General features: G+C 47.0%; 1 protein-coding gene across 1 annotated transcript in view; it reads left to right on the forward strand.

The window, feature by feature from the left end:
• LRRC40 (leucine rich repeat containing 40) overlaps nucleotides 1-27,620 on the forward strand; it is a 1,512,829-nt gene that overhangs the window by 899,031 nt on the left and 586,178 nt on the right. The window contains exon 7 of the mRNA XM_069641925.1: nucleotides 19,427-19,599. Coding sequence (XP_069498026.1) covers nucleotides 19,427-19,599 — 173 coding nt within the window. The remainder of the gene's footprint in view (nucleotides 1-19,426; nucleotides 19,600-27,620) is intronic.

Raw genomic sequence — 27,620 nt, forward strand, 5'->3', positions numbered from 1 at the left:
CTCTGAAGAAGAGCTCATCGAAGTCATGGAAGAGGCCCAGCCCATCGGGAGGGATCCCGACGAGGGGAACGACGAGAGCGACGGTGTCGCCGACAAGGCTCCTCAAGAGCCCTCGTGCCCGTCATTTCCGGCAGTACACTTCGGCAGCCATTTTGTCAGCGATTCAGTCCTTATGCTCGGAGATAAGGACAAGGTTGCCCCTTCCCCCGACGGAGGTACCTGAGCCAGACCCGACGGGGGAACCGGAGCCAGGACCTTCGGAAAGTTCACGGCATAAGAGGACGACGACACATCCTACGCCACCTCTCCCACCTCTGCGGCCTGCTCTGTCTTCCCCCCGGTCTACTACCCACGGGGATGATACAGGCACGGACACGGCTACGACAGGTACAGATGACGACGGAGGCGACGACGGGACGTGTCCCCCGTCGCCCCCTGCTCGGGCGTCCCCGCCCGACGAGATTGGATCCTTTCATGCCATGATTTCCAGGGCATCCAAGCTTTTCCAGCTCTGCCCAGAAGAGAAGAAAGAAGGGTTCCTTTACCAACGGCGTGAGGCTAAAAGGAACACTGTCCTCGCCGTACCGCTTCTTGATGACATCTGGGATGATGGGCTCGCCCTCCTCAAGAACCCTGCCAAAGCACCGGCAAAGAGGGACCGGTAGGAGAAGAAGTACTGGGTCCCCGATGCTGCCCCCTTGTGCCTTCGGGCACAACCTACCCCGGATTCAGTCGTCTCGGCGGCGGCAAAGAAGAAAGCTGTGGGGGGGCATCGGCCTCGACATCAACTTCCCCGCCGGACGGCGAGGGCAGGAAGTTGGACACGATGGGACGACGGATCATCTCATCCGCAGCGACGACTATCAAGGCGGCCAACGCCCTAGCTATCGTAGCCCGCTACGACAGGGAGTTGTGGTTCAAAATCGCCCCTCTGTTAGACTTCCTTCCGGATGCCAAAAGGGCTGAGGCCCTTGAAATTCTACAGGAGGGTGAGATTGCTTTGGACCACGCCATCCTGGTGGCAACGGACATCGCCGACACCGGTTTCCGTCAGTTGGGCAACAGCGTTTGCTTGAGACGACGAGGATGGCTCAAGGCCACAGATTTCCGCCAGGACGTACAAGCCAATGTTTTGGACATGCCCTTCGACGGGAACAACCTGTTTGGGAAGACAGCTGATGAGTCCCTTCAGGCCATCGAGACAGACACAGACAACAACGATGGCCTTCCTTCCGGAGCTCCGGAGGCAGACAAGGTGCCTCCAAGGGATCCGGCAGTGGCTCCTCCACGTACCGCCAAGCGGCAAGATTTTCATCCCAGGAAGCCTACAGGGGACGCGGCAAGCCAGGTGGTGCCCGTCGTCATCGTCGACGGGGAGGTCAAGGAGGTAAGGCGGCCTCCAAACAAGATTGAACCGACAGTGGGGTCGGGCCCCCGCCAAAGTACCCCGGTGGGAGGCCGGCTGGCGAAGTTCGTCAGCGTGCGGGAGTCCATCTCCACCGACCGTTGGGTGCTGGACGCCCTGGCCCAAGGGCACGCCCTCGAGTTTCAGAAGAAGTACCCTCGCGTTCCACCCGTGGCCAGGAAGGAAAATCACGTCCCTCAACTACTGTTGGAAGTAAGGGTGACATCGAGCTCGTCCCAAAGAGGCTTCGTGGCTCCGGAGTTTACTCAAGGTACTTCCTTGCAAAAAGAAGACAGGAGGATGGCGCCCCATCCTGGACCTGCGACGACTGAAAAAGTACATCAAGACACAGAAGTTCCAGATGGTCACCCTCCAGCACGTGCTGGGACAGCTGGAGGAGGGCGATTTCCTGTCATTGTTGGACTTGGAGGAAGCGTACTTCCACATCCCCATTCTAAAAAGACACCGAAAGTTCCTCAGGTTCGTGGTCCAAGGGCGGCACTACCAGTTCAAGGCCCTCCCGTTTGGATTGAAGTCGGCACCCAGGGTGTTCACCAAGTGCCTAGCACCGGTGGCGGCGCGGCTGCGCCTACAGGGGATCCACATCTACCCCTACCTGGACGACTGGCTCATCCGGGCAAGGACAAGGGAGCTCGCCGTGGAGCACACTGCGAAGACCGTCCAGCTGCTCACGGACCTGGGTACTCCAACTTTCAAAAATCCCACCTGGTTCTGTCGCAAGTCGCCCTGTTTCTGGGAGCCAAGCTCGACACAGTGGCGCGGCTGGCCCTGCCGTCGGAGGAAAGGACCAGAACCATTCTGGGCAAGGTGCAGCGTCTGCTGGCCATGGACATGGCCAGGGTAAGATCTATCAAGTCCCTCCTCGGGATGATGTCCTCCTGCATTTATCTGGTGCGCCTTTGCAGGCTTCGGATGCGCCCCTTACAAGAGTTCCTCGATGGGCAGCTTCGAGGACAGGATCCCTCTCAACGAGACGTTCCGTCGGGCGATCCCGTGGTGGGGTACCCGCTCCCATCTGTCAGCGGGCACAGACTTTCAGATCCCAGCTCACCAGGTGACGGTGATGACGGACGCCTCCCTGGAAGGTTGGGGAGCGCACTCCGGAGAGCTTCACGTGAGAGGCCTTTTGTTCCCGGAGGAGAAGTCACTCCACATCAACGTTTTGGAGCTCCGCGCAGTGTTCTGGGCACTGGTCCTTTCTCCCGTCCCTCAAGGGCAAGGTGGTGAGGATCTTCTCCGATAACACCACCACGATGTTCTACATCCGGAAGCAGGGCGGAACCAGGTCCCCGGCCCTATCCAAGGAAGCCCAGGATCTGTGGCATTGGGCCGTCGTCTTCATCTGGCAGGAATAAAAAACACGATCGCCGACTCACTCAGCAGGGAGCTCCGCTCGTGCCACGAGTGGGAACTACGCCAGGATCAAGTGGATCGACTCTTCCGACGATGGGGCAAACCCCAAATCGATCTCTTCGCGACGGCGACGAATTCCAAGTGCCGGAGGTTCGCCAGCAGGTTCCCCCAGCCGAGGAGCATGGGCGATGCTTTCTCGTTCCCCTGGGATGGCCTATTTCTTTATGCATTCCCTCCGCTGCCATTGCTGCTCCGGCTCATCAACCAGCTCAAGAGGTCCCGGTGCAGGATGATCCTCGTTGCACCGGCGTGGCCGAGACAGATCTGGTTCCCGGACCTTCTGGACTTGTCAACGTCCACACCAGTCAAGCTGCCGACGGACGCAGACCTTCTCTCCAGAGAAGGAGGCGCCATTCTTCACCACAACCCGGAGGCGCTGAACTTGCAGGCCTGGCTCCTGCAGCACTAGAGTTTGGAGGGTACGACATCCCGGCCGACTGCAGAGAGGTTCTTGCAAAGGCCAGGGCGTCCTCAACTCTCAAGTGCTACGGACATAAATGGAAGAGGTTCTCTGTCTGGTGTCGTGCACAGAAGATTAACCCTCTGCGGATTACGGCCCCTCAAGTACTGCCATACCTACTGTCACTGGCCAAAGCTGGACTGGCTCACGCCTCCATCTGTAACGCTCACCTGATTCCCACGGAGGCGCTGTTCCCGGCTGGGCTGCTATCGTTTCTTCAATTGAGAAGCGTAGAGCTCGGACGACTCTCAGGACTGGGCTTCCACTTATCGAATGTCTGACTTGCAGGGTAAGTTTTCTGCAGGTGGAAGAAAAAGGGTTAATCACCGTTTGATGGGATTCCTTCTCCCACCAATCGCCAGTTTCTCCCACAGCCTAGCTTACTACTTGTCTCGGCGAGCTCTCACCTTAGGCGTATAAATGCTGAGCTCTCCATCCTGCGTCTGGTGCAGGGGTGCGTGGATTCCAGTTACGTCACTGGATGAGTTCAGTGTTGAGGCTCAAGTCTTTTGCGGCCTTAGTTGTGGCACTGGTGCTGGGATGCCGAAGAGCGATGCCGCCGTTACTGCACGAGCGGATGCCTGTAAGTATACTGTAGTCTTTAGGCTTTAAAAGATGGGCACCTCAATAATGTCCCTTTTCCTTTGTTTCAGGCCTCGGGATGCTTTGGGCGTAGTTTTCTGTTGCCGCTGCACGTGCCGATGCACGTAAGTATAATGTTAGTTGGCCGCTTTTAATGGCACCTCTAATAATGTCCTTTTTCTAGTTTTCAGGTGCCGGGATGCTGCGGTTGATACGGCCGCTTCTGTGCGTGCAAAAACTGGTAAGTTAAGATGATTGCGACTGCCTTCACCCGAACCACTTTTTAATTATGTCCTTTGCCTTTCAGGTGCAGAGAAGCTGCCGAAGAGAAGGCCGCGGTTAGCTCCGTTGCAATCACGGATGGATCAGGTAAGCGGGCGCGGCTGCGAGCGAGTTGCACTTTTCTAACCTTATGTTTATTCTTTGCAGGTTTTGCCGGTGACTGGATTCCGGGATCTGGTAAGTATTGTTCTGTCTTTCTTCATCCACAGGTTGCTGCGCGGAAGCTGAAGATGACTCTGGACCTGGAATGCAGGAGCCGACTCGGTGAGTGTCCTGCTGCTGCTGCAGAATAACGCGAAGCACGTGTTTTCCATCGGGCGTGGTTTAAATAGCAGAGAAGTGCTTGCAGTGTGTGTTCTTCCACCGGTTCCACCCAGGTAAGAAAAGAGTTCCTGAATGGAGGGAATAGTTCCTCCCAGCCCTGATGGCTGGGGACTTCAACCAGACTGGATTGTTCTGGGTAAATATGCAGCATGGTCTGCCTCAGGTAAGTCCACCCAAGCATTATTACACTGTTTATCAATATGAGCCCGGCGCCTATGGCGCCGGGACTGAAACCCTTCATGAGCCTGGCGCCAAAGGCGCCAGGACACGGTCCAAAGGGCCCCTGTAGGGGTCTGCTGGGTCCGGAGTAGTGGAAGACGGGTCTGCTTCCGAGGGCGCTGGGCCAGTCCTGGCCCCTCGGGAGTAGCGCCCATGACACCATCAAAATACATCTGGCTGCAATCTCCCGATATACCAGGACTACGGGACGGGCGTCCTTGTGGTCACATCGCCTGGTGAAAGAATTCATGAAGGGACTATTCCGATAATTTCCGCCGGTGAAGGCTCCTGCCCCGGCGTGGGAGCTTAATGTGGTGCTGACCAGGCTCAAGGGGGCCCCATTCGAGCCTATGCATTCGGCACCTCTGAAGTTCCTGTCATGGAAGACAGCTTTCCTCGTGGCCATCACCTCCGCACGACGAGTGGGAGAAATCCAGGCCCTATCTTGCAAGCCTCCATACTTGACTTTTCATGACACGAGGGTGGTGCTGAGGATGCACCCCTCCTTTATGCCCAAGGTGCCGTCGGACTTCCACCTCAACGAGCCCTTGGTGTTGCCAGTTTTCTTCCCGTCGCCTTCGTTGCCGGCCGAGAGGACTTTTGCACTCGCTGGATGTAGCTAGAGCGCTGAAGTTCTACGTGGACCGCATGAAGAGTTTTTGGAAGACGTCACAGCTGTATGTGAACTTTGGGACTGTGAATCAAGGGAAGGCTCTCTCGAAGACTTCCATTTCCAGATGGCTCTCCGGCTGCATCATGCACTGTCACCGGTTGGCAAACCGACCGCTGCCCGGCCGTCCGAGAGCCCATTCGACCAGAGCGATCGCTGCTACCACGGCGTTCCTGTCCGTGGAGGTCACCGCACACCTTCACAAGATTCTACTGCGTCGATCGGGACTCCAGGGAGGAGTCCAGGGTCGGCCAAGCAGTGCTGCGCAACCTGTTCGCCTAAGGTGAACCTGGTTAGGAGGTAAGAGATGCTTAATGTTGAGTTGTTGTATTGCTTAATGTTGAGCCTGTTGCCACCTCCCGTGGTTGTGCATGTGTGTACTGCTATGTATTCTCTTATTCATGAGCATGTGAATCCATGCTGGAGAAGGAACAAGTTACTTACCTGTAACAGTTGTTCTCCAGCATGGGTCTGGCATGGATTCACATGCGAACCCTCCCGCCTACCCCTCTGCGGCTCTTCACTTGGTCATACTGCCACTTTACGTGCTACCAAATCTGAGGATGGCTGCCAGAGGCGGGGCTTAGGGAGAGGGCAGTCATTGGCTGGGGCAAGTATGACCCAGAGACCAGTGATTGGTTACTACTAAGAAAGACAGATCAGAAACGAAACTGATACTGATTTTTTTTCTATACCGAGGATTCCCGGACTGACGACGGGGAATATTAATGAGCATGTGAATCCATGCTGGAGAACAACAGTTACAGGTAAGTAACTTGTTCCTTTTGAGATGTCCTGGGGGGCAGAGTGTCTCGTCACGTCGACGAGTGGGAACGCATAACAACGGACCAATGGGTTTTGGACACGATACGTCTGGGTCACTCACTACAGTTCAAGGACAAGCCACCACACATTCCGCCAGTGTTCTCGCCGCAATCCCATCTTCAGGTACTGGTGCAGGAAGTGACGCTTATGCTACAGAAAGGGGCTATAGAACTGGTCCGGGTGGCCGAAAGAGGAAAGGGAGTGTACTCCCGTTACTTCATGGTCAAGAAACCCAATGGAAAAAGCGTCCAATTCTAGATCTACGGGCTCTCAACAAACTGCTAAAGAATCTAAAATTCAAAATGCTTACTCTGCAAGAGGTTATCCGAATCGATACAATTTTTTGTCGGAGCTAGACCTTCAAGACGCGTACTTTCATATCCCGCTGCGTCGACGACACACAAGATTTTAGCGGTTCGTCGTCGGGCGAACCCACTATCAGTTCAAGGTCCTCCCATTCGGACTAAAATCGTCTCCCAGGACGTTCACGAAAAGTTTGGCACCAGTGGCAGCCTGGTTACGGAAGGAAGTTTATCATGTGTACCCATATCTGGACGATTGTTTAGTAAGGGGCTTATCTCTGGAAAGGGCACGGGAAAGTCTGAATGCCACCATGTCCCTCCTACAGCGCTTGGGCTTCGCAATAAACTTCGAAAAGTCCTCCTTATCGCCCTCAAGGACCTTGGTCTTTCTGGGGGTGGAGTTTTGGACGCAGTCAGGATTGGTAAAACCATCCGTTGAAAGAGTTCTGAAACTACGACACAAGGCATCAAAATGGAAAATCAACACCAGAGTGTCGGTGAGAAGGTACATGTCCCTGCTGGGGACCCTGGCGTCCTGTATACCCTTGATCAACAATTGTCGTCTCTTCATGAGGCCCATTCAGGAATTCTTGACGGATCGATGGGCACAGAGTCAAGGTCGTTGGTCGGACAAATTGACCATCAACAGCAGGCTCGTGCAGGCACTTCAGTGGTGGAGAATCTCCAAAAATCTAACAAGAGGGGTGCCCTTACTGGAACCTGGGTTCCAGATGACGGTGGTGACAGATGCTTCTATGACTGGATGGGGAGCTCATCTGGATTCCCTTCAGGTTCAAGGTCGGTGGTCATCGGAGGAGTCCAGCCTTCACATCAACGTGCTGGAGTTAAGGGCAGTGCTTTGGGCCCTGAAGTCCTTTCTGCCAAGCATAAAAGGATCCGTTGTACGGATAATGACAGACAACACGACAACAATGTTTTACCTGAGAAAGCAGGGGGGTACTCGCTCCAGGACTCTGTCAACCGAAGCCCAGGAGATCTGGCATTGGGCCCTCCGCCACAGGATGTATCTATTGGCGTTCCACTTACCAGGAGTCAAAAACGTGCAAGCAGACTCTCTCAGCAGAGAGATGAATCGACTACACAAATGGGAATTGAACGACCAACAACTACACCGTGTCTTCGAAAAGTGGGGTCGTCCGGCTCTAGATCTCTTCGCAACGTGAGAGAACAGAAAGTGCTCACAATACGCGAGCAGGTGGCCACAACAAGACCCACTGGGGGAAGCGTTCTCCTTCCCGTGGACGGACAAGTTTTTGTATGTGTTCCCCCCATTTCCACTCATACGTCGGACGCTGCAATGGATTCACAGATATCCATGTCGGATGATCCTGGTGGCCCCGTACTGGGCGAGACAAGTGTGGTTTTCCGATCTACTCCATATTTCAGCAGAGGAGCCCATGAGGTTCCTGAGGATCCCGAACCTTCTGTCTCAGGACAAAGGGATGGTTTGGCACCACGACCTGGACAGCCTCAGTCTGACAGCCTGGCTCCTGATTTCTCTGAGTTTGGTACGTTAGCAATTCCGCCATACTGTCGTCGCATTTTGCAAGCTGCAAGGGCGCCGTCCACGAACGCTTCGTATACGTACAAATGGAAGAGATTCTGTATTTGGTGCGGAGATCAGCCAGGTTTACGTCCACTTCACATCACACCGGAGCAGCTTCTACCATACTTGCTACTCCTGGCTCAAAAAGGTTTCTTTTTCATCGATAAAAGTGCATCTGACGGCCATTTTGAGATTTACTCGGAAGAGACATTCAACTCCATTATTTAGTGACCGGTTGATTAAACATTTCATGAAAGGATTGTTCCGAACTTTTCCTCCTAAGAAGAAGTTTCCTCCGATCTGGAGTCTTAACCTGGTTCTAGCAGCACTAATGAAGGCTCCTTTTGAGCCAATGTCATCGTCTTCATTGAAATTCCTATCATGGAAACTGGCCTTTCTGATGGTTATTAATTCGGCTAGACGTCTGCCAGAAATACAAGCGTTAGTGATCGATCCACCATATTTGAGGTTTTTCAAGAATAAAGTTGTGTTGCCTACTAATCCTCATTTCATTCCTAAAGTCCCTACCATGTTCCATAAGCACTCTTCTATGGTGCTACCGACGTTTCTTCCAACACCTTCGTCTGCTGCGGAGAGGACTCTCCATACGTTGGACGTGAGAAGGGCTCTGAAATTTTACCTCCATCGCACTCAAAATCTCAGGGACACAAGACAGCTATTTGTGGCCTATGGCCCTTCAGCTAAAGGTAAAGCAATCTCAAAACAAGGACTGTCCCGCTGGGTGTCATCTACCATTTCTTTTTGCCACTCAAAAGCTGGGAAACTGCTGGAAAGACGTCCACGAGCCCATTCGACGAGGTCTGCTTCGTCGTCGGCAGCATTGTGGTCCGGGATTCCGCTGGGAGATGTCAGGCGGCTTCCTGGTCGGTACCACATACGTTTGCCCGGCATTATTGCCTCGAACAACAACATGCTGAGGATACACAGATGGGTCGTGCAGTCCGATAGCACCAGTTTCAATAAGGTAGGCCCCATTAAAGGGGGTATATGTTTTGGCTAATGTACTTTAAAGTGTTGTTTTTTTAGCTGTTCATATACTATGATTTGAAGTCTAGCCAGGGCGAATATGCATTCATGGTTATAATGTTATTGGTTTGCATACACACCTTCATCTATGGGGGATACTGCTGTACAATCTATTCTAAGCATGTGAATCCATGAAAGATCCCAACGCTGGAGAAGGAAATAGTTTCTTACCTGTAACTCCATTTCTCCAGCGTTGGTATCTTTCATGGATTCACATGCGCCTACCGGCCTCCCCTGGCATGCAAACCAGATGTCCCCCCATACTACTTTGGGGGTCGAAATCTGAGGGAGCCGCAGGGGCGGGGCTACTTATACCTCTACGTCCTAGTGGCGCAGGCGGCCCAAAACGACGTAGATAGGACACAAAAGTGTCGAAATTTTTCCTATGGAAAAGGTCTATATAATTTACCGAGGATTCCCAGCCTGACAACGGGGAATATTCTAAGCATGTGAATCCATGAAAGATACCAATGCTGGAGAAATGGAGTTACAGGTAAGAAAATATTCCCCTTCCAGTCGCTTGAGGTGGCCAGTAGCTTCCTGGAAATCCAAGAGCCTCTGCAGAAAGTAATTTGAACTGAATTTGACTACAAATGCCACAGATATTATTACTATTAATCAATTAGCTTTGTTTACCTCGCTCATTAAGGATTGGTCTTGGCTAATACCATTGGTAAATAGCCTAAATGCTGCAAAGATCTCAGCAAATAACCATCCAACGTAGTAACCAAACTCTACTTCTTGAATCCTGGAATTCATGCAGATTTAAAAATCTACATGCATGGCTCAATAATTCTTCATTCATTGATCACATTTCTATCTTCAAGCTCCAGGAGACCATGAAGACAAAAAAAATTGAAATCAATGGCTTTACATCATATTACGTTGAAGCACAATGGGGCAACACAGGCAGACACTATGGGGGCTTGGCTATTTTTCTTCATAATAATTTGCACAGTGTCTCGAAAGTAAGAGCCACAACGGAAGAATTTCTTGTAGTTGAGTTCAACTTTATTGAAGCAAGTGATGACCCATTTATAATTATATCCTTATATTGGAATCCCTTAAAAAAATCTATTGATTGCATCTTTGAACATCTTGATGCCATCCTTGACGATGCATACTCGACAAACCCCTTGTATAACATCATAATAGGAGGTGATTTCGATGCATGCTGTCTCCCTCAGACACCAATGGGAACACCGAAGGGGCACTCAGTACATCATTTGGCCACAATACATTTTGGGGTCAGATGGAAAGACTTTCTTGAGAACTGGGAGATTCAATTTTTAGAATTTAATCCTGAAGCCTCATCTTTTATGTGGCATAGCGGAAATGAGACTTCGCGCATTGATTATTTTGAAGCATTCGCTCATCTTATGCCGCGCTGCAACTCAATAGTGACCACAGATCCAAAATTAGAAGATCATATAATAATCTCAACTAACATCCATGCAAAGGGCGCATTGCTTACAATTGAACTCTTGTTGACATTTTTGGAGATGGATCGTCCAATGCCGTTGATCAGATGGAATTGCCTATTTATGAAGTAAATTAATTGACATGATCTCCAAAGAGAGTGTGATCATTAACAGCAGGTGCTCAGTTGCCTCTAGTATTCAACTCACAGAAGCAACCTATCACAAAGTAACGTCTGAAATGCTGGCTAAACTTGGTGAGGATTTCTCCCAGAAGCGCTATGACAAGTCTCCCCACCATAACTCTTGAGATTTACGTCTCTAAACTCTTGAAAAACAAACTACTCTGACTTAAAGAAATTATATTTACCTATCAAAGAATATCTGAAAAGAAAGAAAGCTATCTCAACTCACATAGAAATTAATGTGGTAATATAAAATACCCATCGGCAATAGCCGAGAACCAAAAGATCCTCGCTAATCTATGTGCCAATAACAAGATCGGTATGGGCTGTTTTAAGATCCATCTCTTCGAAGCACACTGACCCTTTTCCATCCTCAATAACAGCTGAGAAATGGTCTGCTTATTTTTTGGATAAATACCAACTCCTACTCGATTTAAGGGGGAGCAGCCACCGAAATGCCCTCACTTAAAATTTGAGGCATGCCCTTGGACAATAGTAGATATAGAATGGGCAATATCGCGGCTGAACTACTCAAAGGCTCCCGGCCCGGACGGTATTCCTGCCTCTGTGATCAAACATGACCCAGGTTTTTGGGCCCGATCCTCAAAATAAAATATGACAACATCTATATCTCTAATAAAATAACAATATCATGGTATGCTTCAATCATTATACCGTTATTCAAAAAAGGCAACCCTGCCGATCCAGGTAACTCATGCAATTGCGCTATTAGGCATCTCTGAAAAGATATTCTCCATATTAATCTTGAAAGAACTGGAAGCCCACATAAAACAAAACACGCTTCTAAGTGGGATTTTGGCGGCAGATGGGTACTACTCTAAATGCCACAATCCTAGCACACTTATTAGAAAAGAGCAAACTTGATTCTGGACCCATTTATATGGCGTCCATTGACTTAACTGCAACATTCGACTGCGTTATTCGCAATGCACTTTGGAGAAAGATGTCTGTCATGGGTTTTCACCCACATACAATCTCATTATTAGCCATGTTGAATGAAAAGACCACTATAAAAGTAAGAATATCTTAGCAGGGAGCCTCGACTGACTCAATCATGACTTATGTCGGAGTTAAATAGGGATGCAACTTGGCAGCAATATTATTTAATCTTCATCTACTCATATGGATTCTATATGATCTCAAAGTATTAATTTCCCGACGAGACTAGGCAAACTCAATATTCACTGGATAGCATTTGCTGATGACTTCCTGCTTTTCGATACCACTCGGTTTGGGTTACAGGCTAAGCTAGAGCTTTTTGCTCTTTACACTAAACTCAATCTGTATCCAAATATTATGAAATCAAATATTTTCAACTACTGTAAAAAGAAAAATGTGGCATTTAAATGGACACTAGGCAGAACCATAATTGAATGTGCTCCCTCTGTATAATACTTTGGCTATATTTTATGCAACTTTTCTTCTGCCACTATGTGGAAAAAAAGCACTGACAAAGTAAAGCTTCTTTGCTCCCAGATGAATATAATTTATGGTAGATATTGTGACTTCTCTATGTCCTCGCTCTTTGAATATTGCACACTAAAAGTAGAGGCCATTATTCTCTATGGTTTAGATATGTGCCTGGTAGACCTTGGCACTATCGTAAATCAAATTAAGGGAATGCTATTGAAAAACACCCTCAGACTAGCAAATGCACTCCCCAATGCAAAACTACGGCACGAGCTGGGGATTCTATCTTTGGTAGCAAGATTTAACTGGCGATTGCTAATTAACTTTTATAAAATGTTAAATCCTCCTTCCAATTCCCTTTATGAAAATATTGTTAACATGATCAAGGAAGGCACGCCTTACTCAATCAAGAAATACCATAAAATGATGCTTGCATTACTACATGGCTGTTTGAACACGACTGGCTGTTAACTTCAGTATCTCTGTCAAAATATCAGCTTTACAGCGAAGTAGCACGTTTTCCCACCAGACGTGTCCCCAGTCATGCGTACCTAACATGTTTCCCTTGTAATAAGACACACAAGTTATTTCTTCGCTTAAATCTGAATCAAATCCACACTAATAAGAAAATCTATCACTGGGCTAAAGGAACACCTAATGAGACAAATGGGATGTTGGTTTTTTGGGAACGGTACTCAAAACAAAACTTTAAAACATCTGACTGTGTGTTGCAATTATTTTCGAGACACACAGAATGAACATCTTTGGCATAGAACTCATTGGCTCGTCAATCACTGGAAGAGAGCAGTTTTGGACACGTTGCTTAAAGGGGACAAATACCAAACTAGTGTTTATATTGATTTGTTTATTGGTCAAAATTAATATAGAGATTCAATTTAAAACCACACTGGTTGCTGTTTGACCGCATAGAGTAAGATTGTGTAATAAAAAATTCTGAGCAGAGGCATTGGTTGAGGTCGCAAAGCCCCTCAACAGTAAATTGCACTATATCTTACATCTGATATGTAAAGTTTGTTGTGGTAGTATTGTTGATGTCTGGAATTTATTGCCAACATATTTGCTTTGGTATAACTGGGGGGAGGGGGCGGAGTGTCTACAGTATTTCAACAAGCAATGATTTTAGAAATCTCAAGTAGGAATGTGAATTTCTATACCCATAATAACTGCATACATGAATATGTATAGCTAGCAAACTTACTTTGGAATTGTACTTCTATGTGTAGACAATAACATTGGAAACGTATACTTATTTCTATATGCTGTGTACGTACCTGCACTCCAGAAATGGAGTTCATCCCAAATATGTGATTGTTCGCATGGTATGCTAAATCTGATATTCTATAGGAATTCTGTCTTCTCAAATAATATTGCGATGAAGTTATACTGACATTTAGTGTGTTAAATGACAATATGCCTGCAGATTAAAACAAATTAAAAGAGCGAGTAGGTTACAAACTGTCAACTTTGTGATAGAACATTTTAAAGTAATGTTGTAAAAGTTTGCAAACCAAGTGGAAATCAACAAATAAAAAAAATAAAAAAGAAGGGAGCGCAATAGGCCCGGGAACACATTCCAAGGACACAAAGGTATGTGGATTGCAGCCCCCTTCTGATGTGCAGGGCCACAGATGCAAACTGCCATTGATCCCACCGGGGGGGGGTGGATGTGGATGAGGGGAGCGCAATAGGGGCGTAAACTTGTTGAAGCACACCAATCTTTCGCAATCCTCTTATTTCTGTATGTGGTGCGTAGTTACAAGTTTTGTAAAGTGGGTTGCAATGACAAACTACAAATTGTACTGCTGCGCTCTAGGAACTGTCTGCATAAATACGTGGTATTGTCCAGAGTCACTTGGGATTTTGTCACGAATGGCGCAAACCACGCAGGCAGTTATTGCTCGCCAAACACGGAATCCCAGTCTTCAATGAATCCACCATGTAAACGCACAATAGATCACAAGTCTGTACCACCTTTGAAAGAGATACAGAAATAGTTTATGTAAATGAACCCAATAATTGCATGCATTATGTTTGAATTACCTTTTTAATGTATGACATTGTGGTGCTTTAAAAGTGCATTCACATGGAAAGTACCAACGGTGCTTGGGTTATCAAGTGGGGATCAATTGAAAATGTGAACGCCTGTTCGATCAAAAACAGTTTGGAGACGCTTAAAACAATGTTTTTACATCCTAATGAAAGAAAGCTAATTGTTTTGACATTGATATGTTATCTGTCTTGCTTGTTAAACACACAACATATATTTAATGAACATACTCATTACTTGGAATACGCGGGCGAACTGCAGATCATAGTTCATGCATAAGGAACATCATCATTCGCAGAACATAGACATTGTAAGGCAGTCTGCGTGACGTCATGCACCTGGTAACACATAGCAAAGGTGTGTCTTCGTCGGCAATGTAGGCCAAGCAGCCAGAATATTCTCTGCAGCAGCAGTTCTCAAGCACACTTGGCATAACCTCACATCGATAGCAGGTACACCAGGTGGAAACGTCTTCCAAGCGGCTGGGTTCAGCTCCTGTGATTGAAGGTCACGATTAGCATATGATTCCTCATGGTCTCGACTTTTTTCTCTTTCATGGATTTCTCCTTCTGACTATTCAGGCTCGTACATGTAGGGCTGTATATTGACCATAGTTCCTAAAACAGAACTAAAGTGAAATAAATAGAAATGTTTTTGTTTGTATACATTAACGAAATTAGGTTTCACATTAAAATTCAATGTCAACTAAAAACAAGCAAGAAAACGGCCATGTTAGAAACAGCAATTGTGCAAAGGCAAGATTAATCAGGGCAAAAGTTTGCAAGGACACATGCAAAGAACATGCTATGTAAAAGTATAATTTAAATCTGGTTTGGTAAAGGCATTTGTACATAATATAAGAAATGATTAAATAAAAAGCGACTACTGAGTTCATAATTTCTCGGCAGCATAAGTACCAGTCTTCCTGCCCCCACCTGTGAGGCTAAGAACTTTGCGGTCAACTTCGACTCCACACGCTCCTTTTCTCCTCACATCTTAGACGTCTCTAAGAAGTCAAAAATTCCAACTGCACCTCCTCAAAGGTATTCTTCCTTTCCTCTGCCTACCCCAGAAGCTCACTGTCTCTAGAGATCTAGTTCTCTCTAGGCTGGACTACTGCAACAGCCTCTTTCTAAATCTGCTGCATCTACTCTCCACCCTCTTCAACTCAGCCAGAACAGGACTGTAAGACTTGGCCTCAAGCCCAGGCATCGTATCTCTCCAGCCGTGAAATCTCTTCATTGGCTCCCAATGGCTGCAAGGATTAGGTTCAGGACCCTCTGCATTGTCCACAAGGCCTTCTGGGGCCTGGGTCCTCAATACCTTCAACTCTTTTTGGAAATATGTTCCTACTCAAGCTCTTCGTTCCTCCAACTCCCTCAGGATTGGTCGCTTCTCCAAGCAACACATTGGTGGTAGATTTTTCTTCGGCTGGGGCCTCCCTCTGGAACAGCATCCCTGCCTCTCTGAAACTTGAGCAGAATTATCTCTGGTTCCAGAAGCACCTCAAGAACTTCCTCTTTGCTTCTGACTTCTCTCTTCTTCTCCCTTGCTGATCTCCAGTCTGATACTGCACTGTCACCTGGCTACCCTCTGAATACGGGCCCAGGTCACTGCCTGTCAGTTGTGCAGCCGCACTGCCTCCTGGCAATCCTTGCACTTGGGTCTGTATCTGCAACCCTACAGTCCCTTTCCCTGCACTTATAGACACCTGTTGTCTGCACTCCACCCTTGCACTTGGAACCTGCTGGCTGCACTACTTATTGTTTGTTTTTGATCCTGCGTATAGCACTTGCCCTCCTTCACCCGCCCCTGGCACTTTCCCCCTCCCCTTCACTTGCACAATCTCAATGTCACTTGGCCTAGTAAGATCATTGCCTTTGTCCTCCCTCTGTCCCCCTCCCTTGCCTTGTCGCGCCTTGTGTATAGGCGTGTTATAAATGCCATATCATATATAAATGTGTGGAGTACTTGAGAGATAGCTGAATAGAGCACAAACAAGTCTGGTAGACTCAAAAAGAAATAAACAGGAAAAAGATTCTCCAACGTTGTGTGATCAGAACGTTTTTGATTACACTTATGGAGGAAAGCGGCGTCTTGGCATTTCAATAGATTGCACACAGAGCACGTTCACATGAGATGTTCATTGGCGTTGTGAGCAGGGGCGTAAGCGTCTAGTGATGTCAGTTTGAGAGGCGGGTGATATGATTTAGTGCCGTAAGGGAACTTGAACTTAGGGTGATGGATCAATGGGTATGATTTCTACAAGATGGCGCTGTCCAGGCAGGCGTTTTCGCACGTATAAAATTGAGGAAAACTAAGATAAGATACAGAGAATTTTCTTTTTAAGCTGGATCGATGTTTGATCGAATATACATGCCGATCGATTGGAACAATAACATTTCTGAGCAAACCACCCCTTTAAAGTTAAAGGTCTTGGGCCAGTTATTGCTAGCAATGAATTAGGTTTTCAATACAAATGTTTAACCATGTACTGACGTCGGGACCTACTGCAACGAATCCCAAGCCTGCCAATGAAAATGGAAGAATTGGGGAAAGATGGGATTTCTTTGAAGTAGTTTTGTCCAACCATATTTGGGGGTGGAGGTGTTTTAAATTGTTGCAAAAAGTTTATAAACTGCCAAATGATGTTGTATTGTTAAGATTTGGGTTAGTTTGGTCCGGCAATACCATCTAACCACTCCCCAGAACTTTTGTGCAATAAACTTGCTTTATGTACAACCGTGGACCAGCTTCTTAAGTGGTGGGCCTATTTTGAGCTAAGGTGATTAAAGGTCCACCGCTACACCAGTCGCGAGCCATAGTCCAGGCAGGCGCTATGAAATAGCAATCTTATAATTTATCAATGGAAGTATAAGGAATGCCAGTAATTGACCGCTCCTAGTGAGACTACAAATAGTATAACACTTGGCAAAAGTACTATGTGAAAACAGTCCTGAAGAAGACAACCCTGACTTCCTTTAGTGCTGCTGAAGCCAGTCTACCCATTATAAGGGATGCTCTAAATAATAACCTGTACCCTTCTGAATCTCATTCTTAAGGGTGTGAATGATGACTATCGTCTTTTAAGGCACCCTGACAGAGTATCAGAATCTGGGGATAATAACGAAGTGAGTCCTCTAGAGATTATCTGCTTTTAAGTGTTGTATGCTCCGAAGCAATGTGCATTAGTATCCCACTTTGTTGTGTCTTTCTATATAAAAAGGGCAGAAAACACCTTGACACATAGAGAATGATTTAAGAGTAGGACAAAGATCCACTGTTGCTGTTGCTTCTTTTTATATCCACTATTTTAGATAGGTGGCACACCACCAGATCCTATAGACAGTGGGTGGGTGGAGCTGTAAGGAGCGGATAGTTTTCCCCGTCTCCTCCTAGCAGGCCCGTTTAGTTTTCTTTGAGTAATGTTGTATGTTTGTGTAATTGTTGATTCAGACAGTTGTCTGCGGAATTTGTGTGCGATTTAGACTGAGCTTGGCGCAGCCCCTGCTAGCAAATTTTGTCAGCCCTCTGCACGTTTATCCTCTTCAACTCTCTTCACTTTGCAACTGTGTTGCAAGCAATGTTCCTATGAGAGGTATGCTTTAGTGCAGAGTGCTGATCCTTCACACGCTCGGAGGGGCTGTCCATTTACCTCTCGCAATCTGACTTTCCTTTTGGTATGCTAAATTTAACAGTGCATTGTGCTCAGCTTGGGGGACATGTCTTGCTCATTGCCTCGCCAAATGATCTTTGGGATCCAGTGCTAATGTCTGCTTTTTTCACATGGGAAGACGGAGCGTGGGCCCACTCTGGTCTGCACTGCACGCACATAAGTTCAGTGCCAATTAAAAACACCTTCCAACCTGCCCATGTATATTGGAGAAAGTGCAGCAGGGAGTCTTACAACTTCCAGCGCCACATGCTGGATACCATAACAGGGGCAGTTGTGATTCTCAGTATCCAGAATTGGTCACTCTCCCTGATCAGTCCCACTTCACCCCAACTAGCTGCATTTCACACCTTTTTCCTGGTTGAGGCTCCTGGGCTTCAGAGTCAATTTTAGGTGTGGTTGGCCCCTGGGAATGTCTTTCTTAGGATAGGGTTTGAGGCTGCAGAGCAAAAATCACCAGCTCCGCTCAGCAAGCCATCTTTGTCACAGCCATGCTAGTAACAATTTTGTCAGCAAAACCGTTTAAAGAAAATTGTAAAGCAGCAACATGAAGGTTTGTTCACTCATTTGCGGGCAATTACTGCTTGGATGTGGGTACACTGGTCACAAAATGCCAAAAACAAGTTCAGTTTGATTCAAAATATGTTTCCAGCACCTAGGTGACTACTACTTGCTCCTCCTTTTATATTAAGTATGTTAATCTAGCTATTTTTCACTAGAGAAGAAAATTAGTTACTTTATTGTAACACAGAATCTGTAGCAGACCTACATTTTGTTTAAACTTAATTGTATGCTGCATGTACTTAATAATATGAAATATTCACAGCACTTGAGTTTCCCCCCCCCTTTTATTAGCTGAAATAGAAAAAGGCAGAGTTCTGGAAGGTTAGAAGCTTGTATGCAAATGAAACGGGCACTCCACAACCTTCTAGGGACGAGTGAAAGCATGTCAATATATTATTTTATTGTGCGCAGACCTCACTTCGACTAGCATTGGAGCACTTTACAGAGGTATGCAACAATACAGATGCATAACAGAGCGCTTTTCAGAGGTAACTGAACAGACATACAGCAGGGGATAGGATACAGAAGGACACAGAGGAGGGGGATTGCTATACCGGGTGTCGGGGATCAGAGCGGCAGGCGGCATCTAGCGAGTCAGGTGGCATGATGGGAGACGTGATGGCCTAGGTGTTGAGGAGGAGAGATTCCTTGAAGAGGAGGGTCTTGAGTTCTTATTTTTTAATTGTAGGAGCATGAGGGCGAGTCTGATGCTGATGGGAAGGAGGTTCCATAGTCTTGGGGCGCAGGCTTGTTTTCTGGTTCTTTCATTTTTGCAGTGGCATATTTCAAGTCTACACGTGTCCCGGCTTCTGGTGGTGAAGGGGAAACACTGGAGAAACAAAGTTACAGGTCAGCAGCTCCTTTTCCAGTTTTAAGGTTCCTTTATTAATTTGTCTTGATGTTATATTGCATACATACAAATATCTGTTTTAAAATAATAAATACATAATATAAACTTAATTTTTCACAGGAATTACATGTTGGTAATAACCGGATTGAAACTTTGGGTCCTGAGCATCTAAAGCATTTGAGTTCTCTCATTACTTTAGAACTTAGGGATAACAAGCTAAAATCATTACCTGAAGAAATAGGCCTCCTGCAAGGTTTGGAACGTCTGGACTTGACAAATAATGATATCAGCAGGTAAGATTACATATTTCAGTTGATATTTCGGTATGCATGTGTCCATTCATACAATCTTTCCAAGACTTTCTAATATCGCTTTGCAATTTTAAAGATGGCGAGATTAAGATTCAATTGAAAAGGTGACTATTTTAAATTAGTATGATGCTCATTACAAAAGCTTGCAAAGTTCAGAGTTAAAATGCAGGAACATTTTACTCAAATGGCTCTTTTTTAAGGCCTAGCTACAGAGCTCTTTTATAAGGATGTAGAGGGACCATGCTGACATCAGTTGCTCTGTGACGCATGTCTGAGTGCATGATAGTGATTGCTTTGTTTCAGGATCTGCCATTTTTGTAGAACCCCAGACTACTGTGCATGAGAGTTATACAATGTTGCCTGGAAGAGTTTCTATGGTCTTACTCTGCCTAGTGCATTGATATATTTTCGTTATTTTTTTGTTAGGGAGCAGACTGCTCCATGATGCAGTTCTCATCAGACTCATTTTTACTGGCCAAAAAAAAGCAATCTGTTTCCCTCCCTATGCTCCAATTTAGAACATCTGCTAAAATTAAAGTTAGACATGCAATACAAAGCAAAAGCATTCGATCTTCCTGAAAATGAGGAAAACGGCTGATGAGTGCATCATGGTGAAGGCTGTAATTGGTTTAGCCATTTTGAAGAAGCCAGGTGGAAGTTGAGGAGAGAGTTGTAGAATGGTATCTCGAAGAGCAATTACTTAGGTTAAAAAAAGAAAATAGTAATGCTCAGGGGTTATTTTTCGGTTGATTAGTGATAGCTTTTGGTCTCTGCCAGAGCTATTGCAGTATCATTTCGATGGAACCTGGTGTCAATCAGCTTCTTGTGATGAATCCAGTGGAGTCATCAGCGTTTCCCCAGAGGTGAAAAACTCCCATGTGGCCAGGTCACGGAAGCTGCTTCCTGACCATGTGGCGCGTTTATTTGAGAGAAGGATCACATGGGAGGAGACAACAGGGAGATATGGTGACTTCACTGGAGAAGACGCTGCATTCCACCATTGCCCATAAGGAAAAACCCCTAATACCAGCGTTCTTAATGTCCTGTTGTCATGTAGATTAGATACCCACTTTTGGCTCACTCACAACACATGCATAACACCTTTTGTTTCGAAAATGTCATTATGTAGAATCCCTGAGAAAAACCATGCAGGAGTTAAGTCCAATAATTACTACAGACTCCAACTCCCATAATCATTCGGGCACTGAGACGAGGATAATGATGGAGTGAATGCGAAGTGACAGGAGCCGGACTAGTTGTTGCTCCAAACCTCCAGTGTACGGGACATTTTAAAATGGTTACCGCACTGTGAGAATTGGCAATGTTAGTGGAGTGCAGGAGCGAATGCTACATTCCCGGCTGGAGCCCGCAAACGGGAAGCACACATGGAGGCTTGCTGGCATGGAGAAGTACGCCCGAACAGAGGAGGAGATGTGCGTGAGCAAAGAGGGTCACCGAGACACAGGGAGCCGTAAAGAGTGATCCTGGAAGTGTGACTGCTCGCAGGAACCATGCTCTTCAGTCTAGAACGAGAGGGGAAGTCTGTGTGATATCGCAGAGCCGCACGCACAGGGCGCTGGGGGAGTGTCGAAACTTGCCACAGTGGAAAGTGGATGAAGAAGCATTCCAGCAGAGCCGCAATCACGATCAGTAATGCTGGAAAAGCTTGGCGAGTCTGCCCAAAGCAGCCTGGGATACCGGGACATTCCAATAAGCGCAGCAAGATAAGTTGTTTGAAAATTACAACATTACTGATATAGAAAATTCCCAAAGGCTGTTTGAATGTTGCAAAGATGAGATGCAAAGTTCATGCCCAATAAGAAGAATGTTTGATTGCAGAAAAGACAAAGTGTAAAAGCCAAACCCAGTAAAATACAGATGCGTGAGATGCCAGTGTGGGGGAGCAGTTTGAACAACTGCTAACAAAGACAGATATACCAAGTATCCACAGTATGTTATTTGGATACAATCAAAGAACCGCGACTCGCATTAGAATCCTTGCAGGCACGTATACCAGGCAATTGAAATTGAATACAGATTCCTGCAGGTGGGTACACCAGGACAATTGAGATTAAATACAGATTCCAGGCAGTGGAGTATACCAGGCAATCTACACCGTTATAAGAAGTCTACAGAAAGAATGTTGGAGAACTTTATTGCTTAAACCAGATCTTTGTGGGCTCAGTGAAGGCCAAAGGGAACTGTAATTCAAATAAACACTTTTGATATTCCGTTTAAAGAATCCTGGGGAAGGGTATTTTACTTGGAGAACATTTTTCGTTTAAATTAATCTGATACTTCTGATTTTTGAACACTTTTTGCTAACATCAAGACAAAGACATTTCCTTGCACTTTTTGTTGTTTTATTTGTTGGTGTGAGGGCCAGAATAGGACTTTTTGGACATAAGGACGACTTATTATTTATGGCCATCCTGACAGAGAATATCCTTACTTTTGCTTTCTAGGTAGGGAGATTCTTCTTTAGAATAGGGCTAGAGGGGGGTGCTGTTGAGCAGCTGTGGGAAATGGCAGGCTCCGGCCACATCTGCAATCGTTTTTCTAAATAATTCTCTTCCGTGCCTAATTCAGGAACTTTGAACACTGATTAGATAAAAGGGCGGAACTGGGCACCTGCAATCCAAGTGTGAGTCCCCACGCCTCATATTGTCGGAGATGTAGCTATTTGATATTTTTTATATTTGATTTTTTATTTATATCAGTAGTTCACAAGTGTTTCAGAGCGTGGCAAGGGGGGGGGAAACAGGGGAACACAAAACAATCTTACTAGGCACAGTGACATTGAGAATGTGCAAGTGCGTGGGAAAGGGAAAGGGGAAAAGTGCATGCAAGGGGGGAGAAATGTAACTGCGGAGCTGAGAAGAGATCAATAATAATAAATAAATAATAAAGGCAATAAACTGTGGTAGTGTGGCCAGTGCTGTGTTTAAGGCAGTAGACCGGGTATGCCCGATAAGTGCAGAAAGAAAAGAAAGGGGGTGGGGGACTCTATGGGTACAGATACAGACCCCAGTGCAAGGGGTGGCCCGGAAGCAGTGCAGGAAGATGGCAGGGTGAGCAGGTACCTGGGCCCGGAGGACAGAGGGTGGCCAGGTGAGCAGTACCGAGAAACAGATCACCATGGGAGAGGGGGGGCAAAGGCAGAAGCAAAGAGGAACGTCTTGAGGTGCTTCCGGAACGAGGGATGGTTCTCCTCAAGTTGAGAGTGGCAGAGAGACTGTTCCAAGGGGAGGCCCCAGCCGAAGACTGAAATCTACCCCCAGCTAGTTACTTTGAAAAACGATTGACCCTGAGGGAGTGAGGAGGAGCGAAGAGCTCGAGAGGGGCGAGGTATTTACGGGAGGGATAGTTAAAGGTATTTTCGATCCAGGCCCCAGAAAGACTTGTGGATAATGCAGAGGGTTTGTGATTTAATCCTTGCATCACCTGGGAGCAAATTAAGGCATTTCAGAGCTGGAGATATACGATCCCAGGGCTTGAGGCCAAGGACAAGTCTCACAGTCCTGCTGTGGATTATTTTTGAAGGGGGGAGAGTAGAGGCAGGAAGATTTAGAAAGAGGCTATTAAAATAGTCCAACCTGGAGAGAACCAGAGCTTGGGAGATGATGAGCTTCTGGAGGAAGGAGAGGAAAGGCAGAGTACCTCTGAGGAGGTGCAGTAGGAAGTTTGACGTTTTAGAGACATCAGAGATGTGGGCGGATAAGGAAAGTGTGGAGTCAAAGATGACTCTGAGGTTCTTGGCCTCGCAGGTAGGGGTAGGAGGAGGGCCAAGGGAGGCGGCCAGAGAGTGAGTGGAAAGGATGGGGAAGGTGTACTGATGAGGAGGATATCAGTCTTGTTGGGATTTAGACAAAGATAATGGGTGGCACACCCTTCTTGAATGGCAGTTAGGCAATCAGAGATGTGAGAAGGAGAGGAGGTTGCCGAGGGCAGCCTGAAAATAAGTTGAGGGTCGTCAGTGCAGCACTGGGAATTTTAGCAGTAAATGGCAATGCAGTGGGGGCGAGAGTTGCCAGGTATAGGTTGAAAAGCCAGGGTGAGAGGTTAGATCCCTGGGGAACACCATAGGTAGACTGGGAGATCAATGATAGGAAGCACCCAAGTTGGACCTGGGAGGGTCGGTCAGAGAGGAAAGCGGTCAGCCAGGCCAGAGCCTGATTGGTGATACCCAGGTTATCACGGAGATGGTGGAGCAGGGTGATATGGTTGACCGTGTCGAAGGCATAAGGGAGATCGAGTAGGATGAGGACAGAGGGAATGTTAGAGTTAAGGTTAGAGAGCAGGTCTTCACAGATGTTCAGGAGAGCAGTTTGTGCTTCTGGGAGCTCTGAAGCCAGACTGGTAGTCATGAAGAGAGCCAACAATCGGAATGATGGTTAAGCTGAGTGATGGCCAGTTTTTCCAGGTGTTTACCCAGAAAGGGAGAGATGGAGATTGGGCGATAGTTAGCCGGACAAGAAGGATCAGCTGTGGGTTTCTTGAGAAGAGGATGCACAAGGGAGTGCTTCAGAGGGGAGGGGAAGGATCCTGAGGCAAAGGAGAGGTTGCAAAAATTGGCAAGGACCAGAGCAAGGGTTTCAATGTGGTCCTTGATGGTTTTAAAGGAACATGGATGAACTTGTTTTGACAAGGCTTTCGTAAATCGGACTTGTCTATCATTCTCATCAGGGGAAAAAAGAGGAAAGGATGATAAAGAGGGTGGGGTGGTGGTTGAAGGAGAGTCTGCAACCACAGATGGAGAGGGTGGACAGGATGTCCTGGGGTTTTTAGATAAAGTGAAAGGCAAGGGTATTGCGAAGAGCCTGGGAGGCAAGTGGAGGGGTAGAGACTGCAGCTGGGTTGGCCAACACCTTGCAGATTTTAAAGCGTTCAGCTGAGTTGTTAGATGCCACAGAAACACAGGCTTGAATGTGGACTCTCCTCTTGGTGAGGACAGTGTCGATATTGTCTTTGGAGCAGGTGACAGGCAAGTTTGTCAGAGGATGAACAAGAAGCCCTCCATTTCCTCTGAGCCGCCCTACACTTAAGTTTAAGTGTAGCTAGGTTGGAGTCATACTAGGAATTGCACTTGGGTTTGGACTTCAAACGGATCCTCATGACAGGGGCAAGAGCATCAAGAGTATCAGAAATAGAAGAGTAGACAAAAGGACAGGGCTGTAACCGGGTGTGAGGCAGCTAGAGGAGGGGAAGAAAAGATGGCAGCGAAAGCCTCAACTGACACACGCTTCCTGGGCCGGATGTCCGAGAAGGTAGGTGGCAATGTTTGGGTAGGCTTGGCTTGGGGGGGGGAGAGAGGGAGAGATGAGAGGAGGCTGTGGTCGCTCCAGGAGAGAGGAGTGATCAGAAGGATAGAGGGGGGGAGAAGAGATCAAGGCATCAAGTGTGTGTCCTGCAGATTGAGTCGGGCAGAGGGGAGGATAGAGAGGGAGAGGGAATCGCAGAGGTTGCGAAAGAGCACAGATGAGGAACAGGGAGAATCAAGATGGATGTTGAGGTCACTGTTAGAAAGGATTTCCATTCCATGTGTAATCTCCCCTCCAGTTGTGTACCCCCAACTTTTGAGCACAGCCTTCTGCTGCACTCCTGGGCTTTTCGCTCAATTTGTTATGGGGAAACTGACATGCCCTTAAAGACAGTCAGTACTGGGAGACTCCGTTTCTCTTAGTCCTTGTCAATGTTGCAACTTTTCTGCAACATGTTACAAGTGCACAAAGTACCTTACAGTACAGTGCACTTGGGTCTTCCTGTCATTTCTAAAGGCCCTAGTTACTTTCAGGAAAAGTGCAGATGTGCCTTGGACATGGTTGGTGGCAGCTTATCTTTTCGTGTATTTTTGACCCTTTCCTGCCAGGTGTAAACCGCGGTTACCATGTTTGGCACGGTTAGGTGGCCTGGCTCCAAAATGGCCACACCACGAGGTACTTTGGCCATCTTGACCCTTAACCTTCCCCAGTTGGAGCCGACCTGGGTCAGTCCTTACTTGGGCATGCATTTTCCTGCAAAGCGGCAACCTTTCGCAGGCTTCTGCATGCCTTGAGTGTGCGCCCACAGGATGTAGGCTGGACTGTCTAGTTCCAATACACATCCTGGGTGCCAGAGAGTCTGGTGTGCTGTGAATACCTGCGACCACCGTGGTCCACGATTGGTCCAAGTATGGTATGCCTGTATGTGAGCAGATCTCTGTTAGGCAGAATTATATGCAGTACCCTTTGGGAACACCACACACAATTAAGACTACAAGTGAGAGTACAAATTCACCTTTGGTACAAGCCTGTACTACACAGTTAAAGTGGTAGCGATGGCTGAGCAGCCAGACTTATCTCAAGAGTAAGTGAGCAGTATCAAATAGTTAAACAAAGGACAGCAATTACTATAATTCAGGCAAACACTGACTAAAGGTTTTCAAGTAAAAGAATATACATTTATTTCAGTCTTCAGTTTTATAACAGTTCACTATTCTAAGCAGTTAAAAATCACACTCTTCATACACCACATCACTTCCCTTAAATTCCAGACAAGTTAAGCTCACAAAATGAAGTGGGAGCAAAATGGCACTCCAGCAATTTAAAAGGGAGGGAAAGACAGAAGTTAACAGAAATGGAATCGCACCAACAGGTAAGTACTCGGGGCAATCGAACGAGAGAATACAATGGTAAAATCAGATAGAAAAGGCTTAGGGCCAAAGTCAATGGTTAAAAAGTCTTTTGCTCAACATAATACAGTTCAGTGTAGTTTGCGGTAAAGTTCATGGCACGGTTTCCGGACGAGGTTGGTTGGAAGAAAAGTTAGATCAAAGAGAAGAGAAGGACGAGCCCTGGGATTGGAGAAAGATTTCAAACACTTTCACCGCGGCTGAACGAAACTAACAACTGGATTTGCACAGTACCTTAAAACGGAGAGGGAGCTGTAGCTGATGCAGAAGTTCCTGGTAGTTCCTGCAGGCTCACGGTTCCCGAAGCGATTGTCGGACTGAGCAGAAGTAGGAAGACTGGAGGGTCCTGCACTACCCAGGGAAGAAACCAGCAGCAGAGCAAAGCAACGAATAAAGGTTGCGCTCCTTAAGACCCAAGCAGGGTCCAACCTTCCTGGCTCTCCGCCCCACTGTAGCTCTGTACAGTGAATTCGACCAGAGGAGGGGTCCTGGCTTGCAGTTTGGGTGAACTGGTTGGTCCCACCAGCTCAAGGGAAGAAGTTACCTGGAGGATCTTCTCGGTCGTCGGATTCTGAAGATTTGGATCTGCAGCAGGGCTTCACTGGGCGATTCAGTGTTGGTCGGGGTCCTCTTCCGTCAGTTCCTCGTAGGTTCTTTCCTTCCAGTGGCAACTCTGCTCTTCCAGTCCCAGAGACCTGCTTTTTATGCAGTTTTCCCCCATACATACAGCCTGGCTGTCAATCACACAGCAGGGTGGCTGTCCTGGCAAGGACAGTCTCCAAGCCAATCAAACAGGAGTGCGACTTGGGTTACCAAGGGAACCCATGGCAGGAGTCCTAAAACCCCTCCCTCACATCCTGCCTACCCAGACTCTCAGACGCGGAAAGGAGGGCTTCTGTGCGGAAGCCCGCGAAAAGGCGATGAACAAAGGGACCAAACCTGGTTTGGCGCGCAGAGTAAAACACGAGAAAGATATTTACAAAAAGAAAAGGCAAATAAACCCAGCCGGAACCGTAATAAAACATATATGGTCAAGCGGGTTTATGTTTGAGGCTAATATAATAATAGCCTAAAAGAATACATGGTTATTTAAGATAACCGCGGTATTAAAAAAATAGGTTAGATACCACTGCCACCAGTCAAGATTTAGTGTAAAGGGAGTGAAACAATGCTCCAAGAGACACAGACAAAAAGGGATACGAATGAACCCTTTCCAATACTCCATGGAAGATGTGGTGTACTGGGTCTGTGGTAAAAGTGACTAAATAAAGTTAATGGCAACTTTATCTTTTCTGGTGGACAGTAGTCGGCCCCAGAAAATGGAGACAGTGGG

Source organism: Ambystoma mexicanum, chromosome 1q (assembly GCF_040938575.1).
Source record: "Ambystoma mexicanum isolate Mex_15411 chromosome 1q, UKY_AmexF1_1, whole genome shotgun sequence".
Taxonomy (NCBI): domain Eukaryota; kingdom Metazoa; phylum Chordata; class Amphibia; order Caudata; family Ambystomatidae; genus Ambystoma; species Ambystoma mexicanum.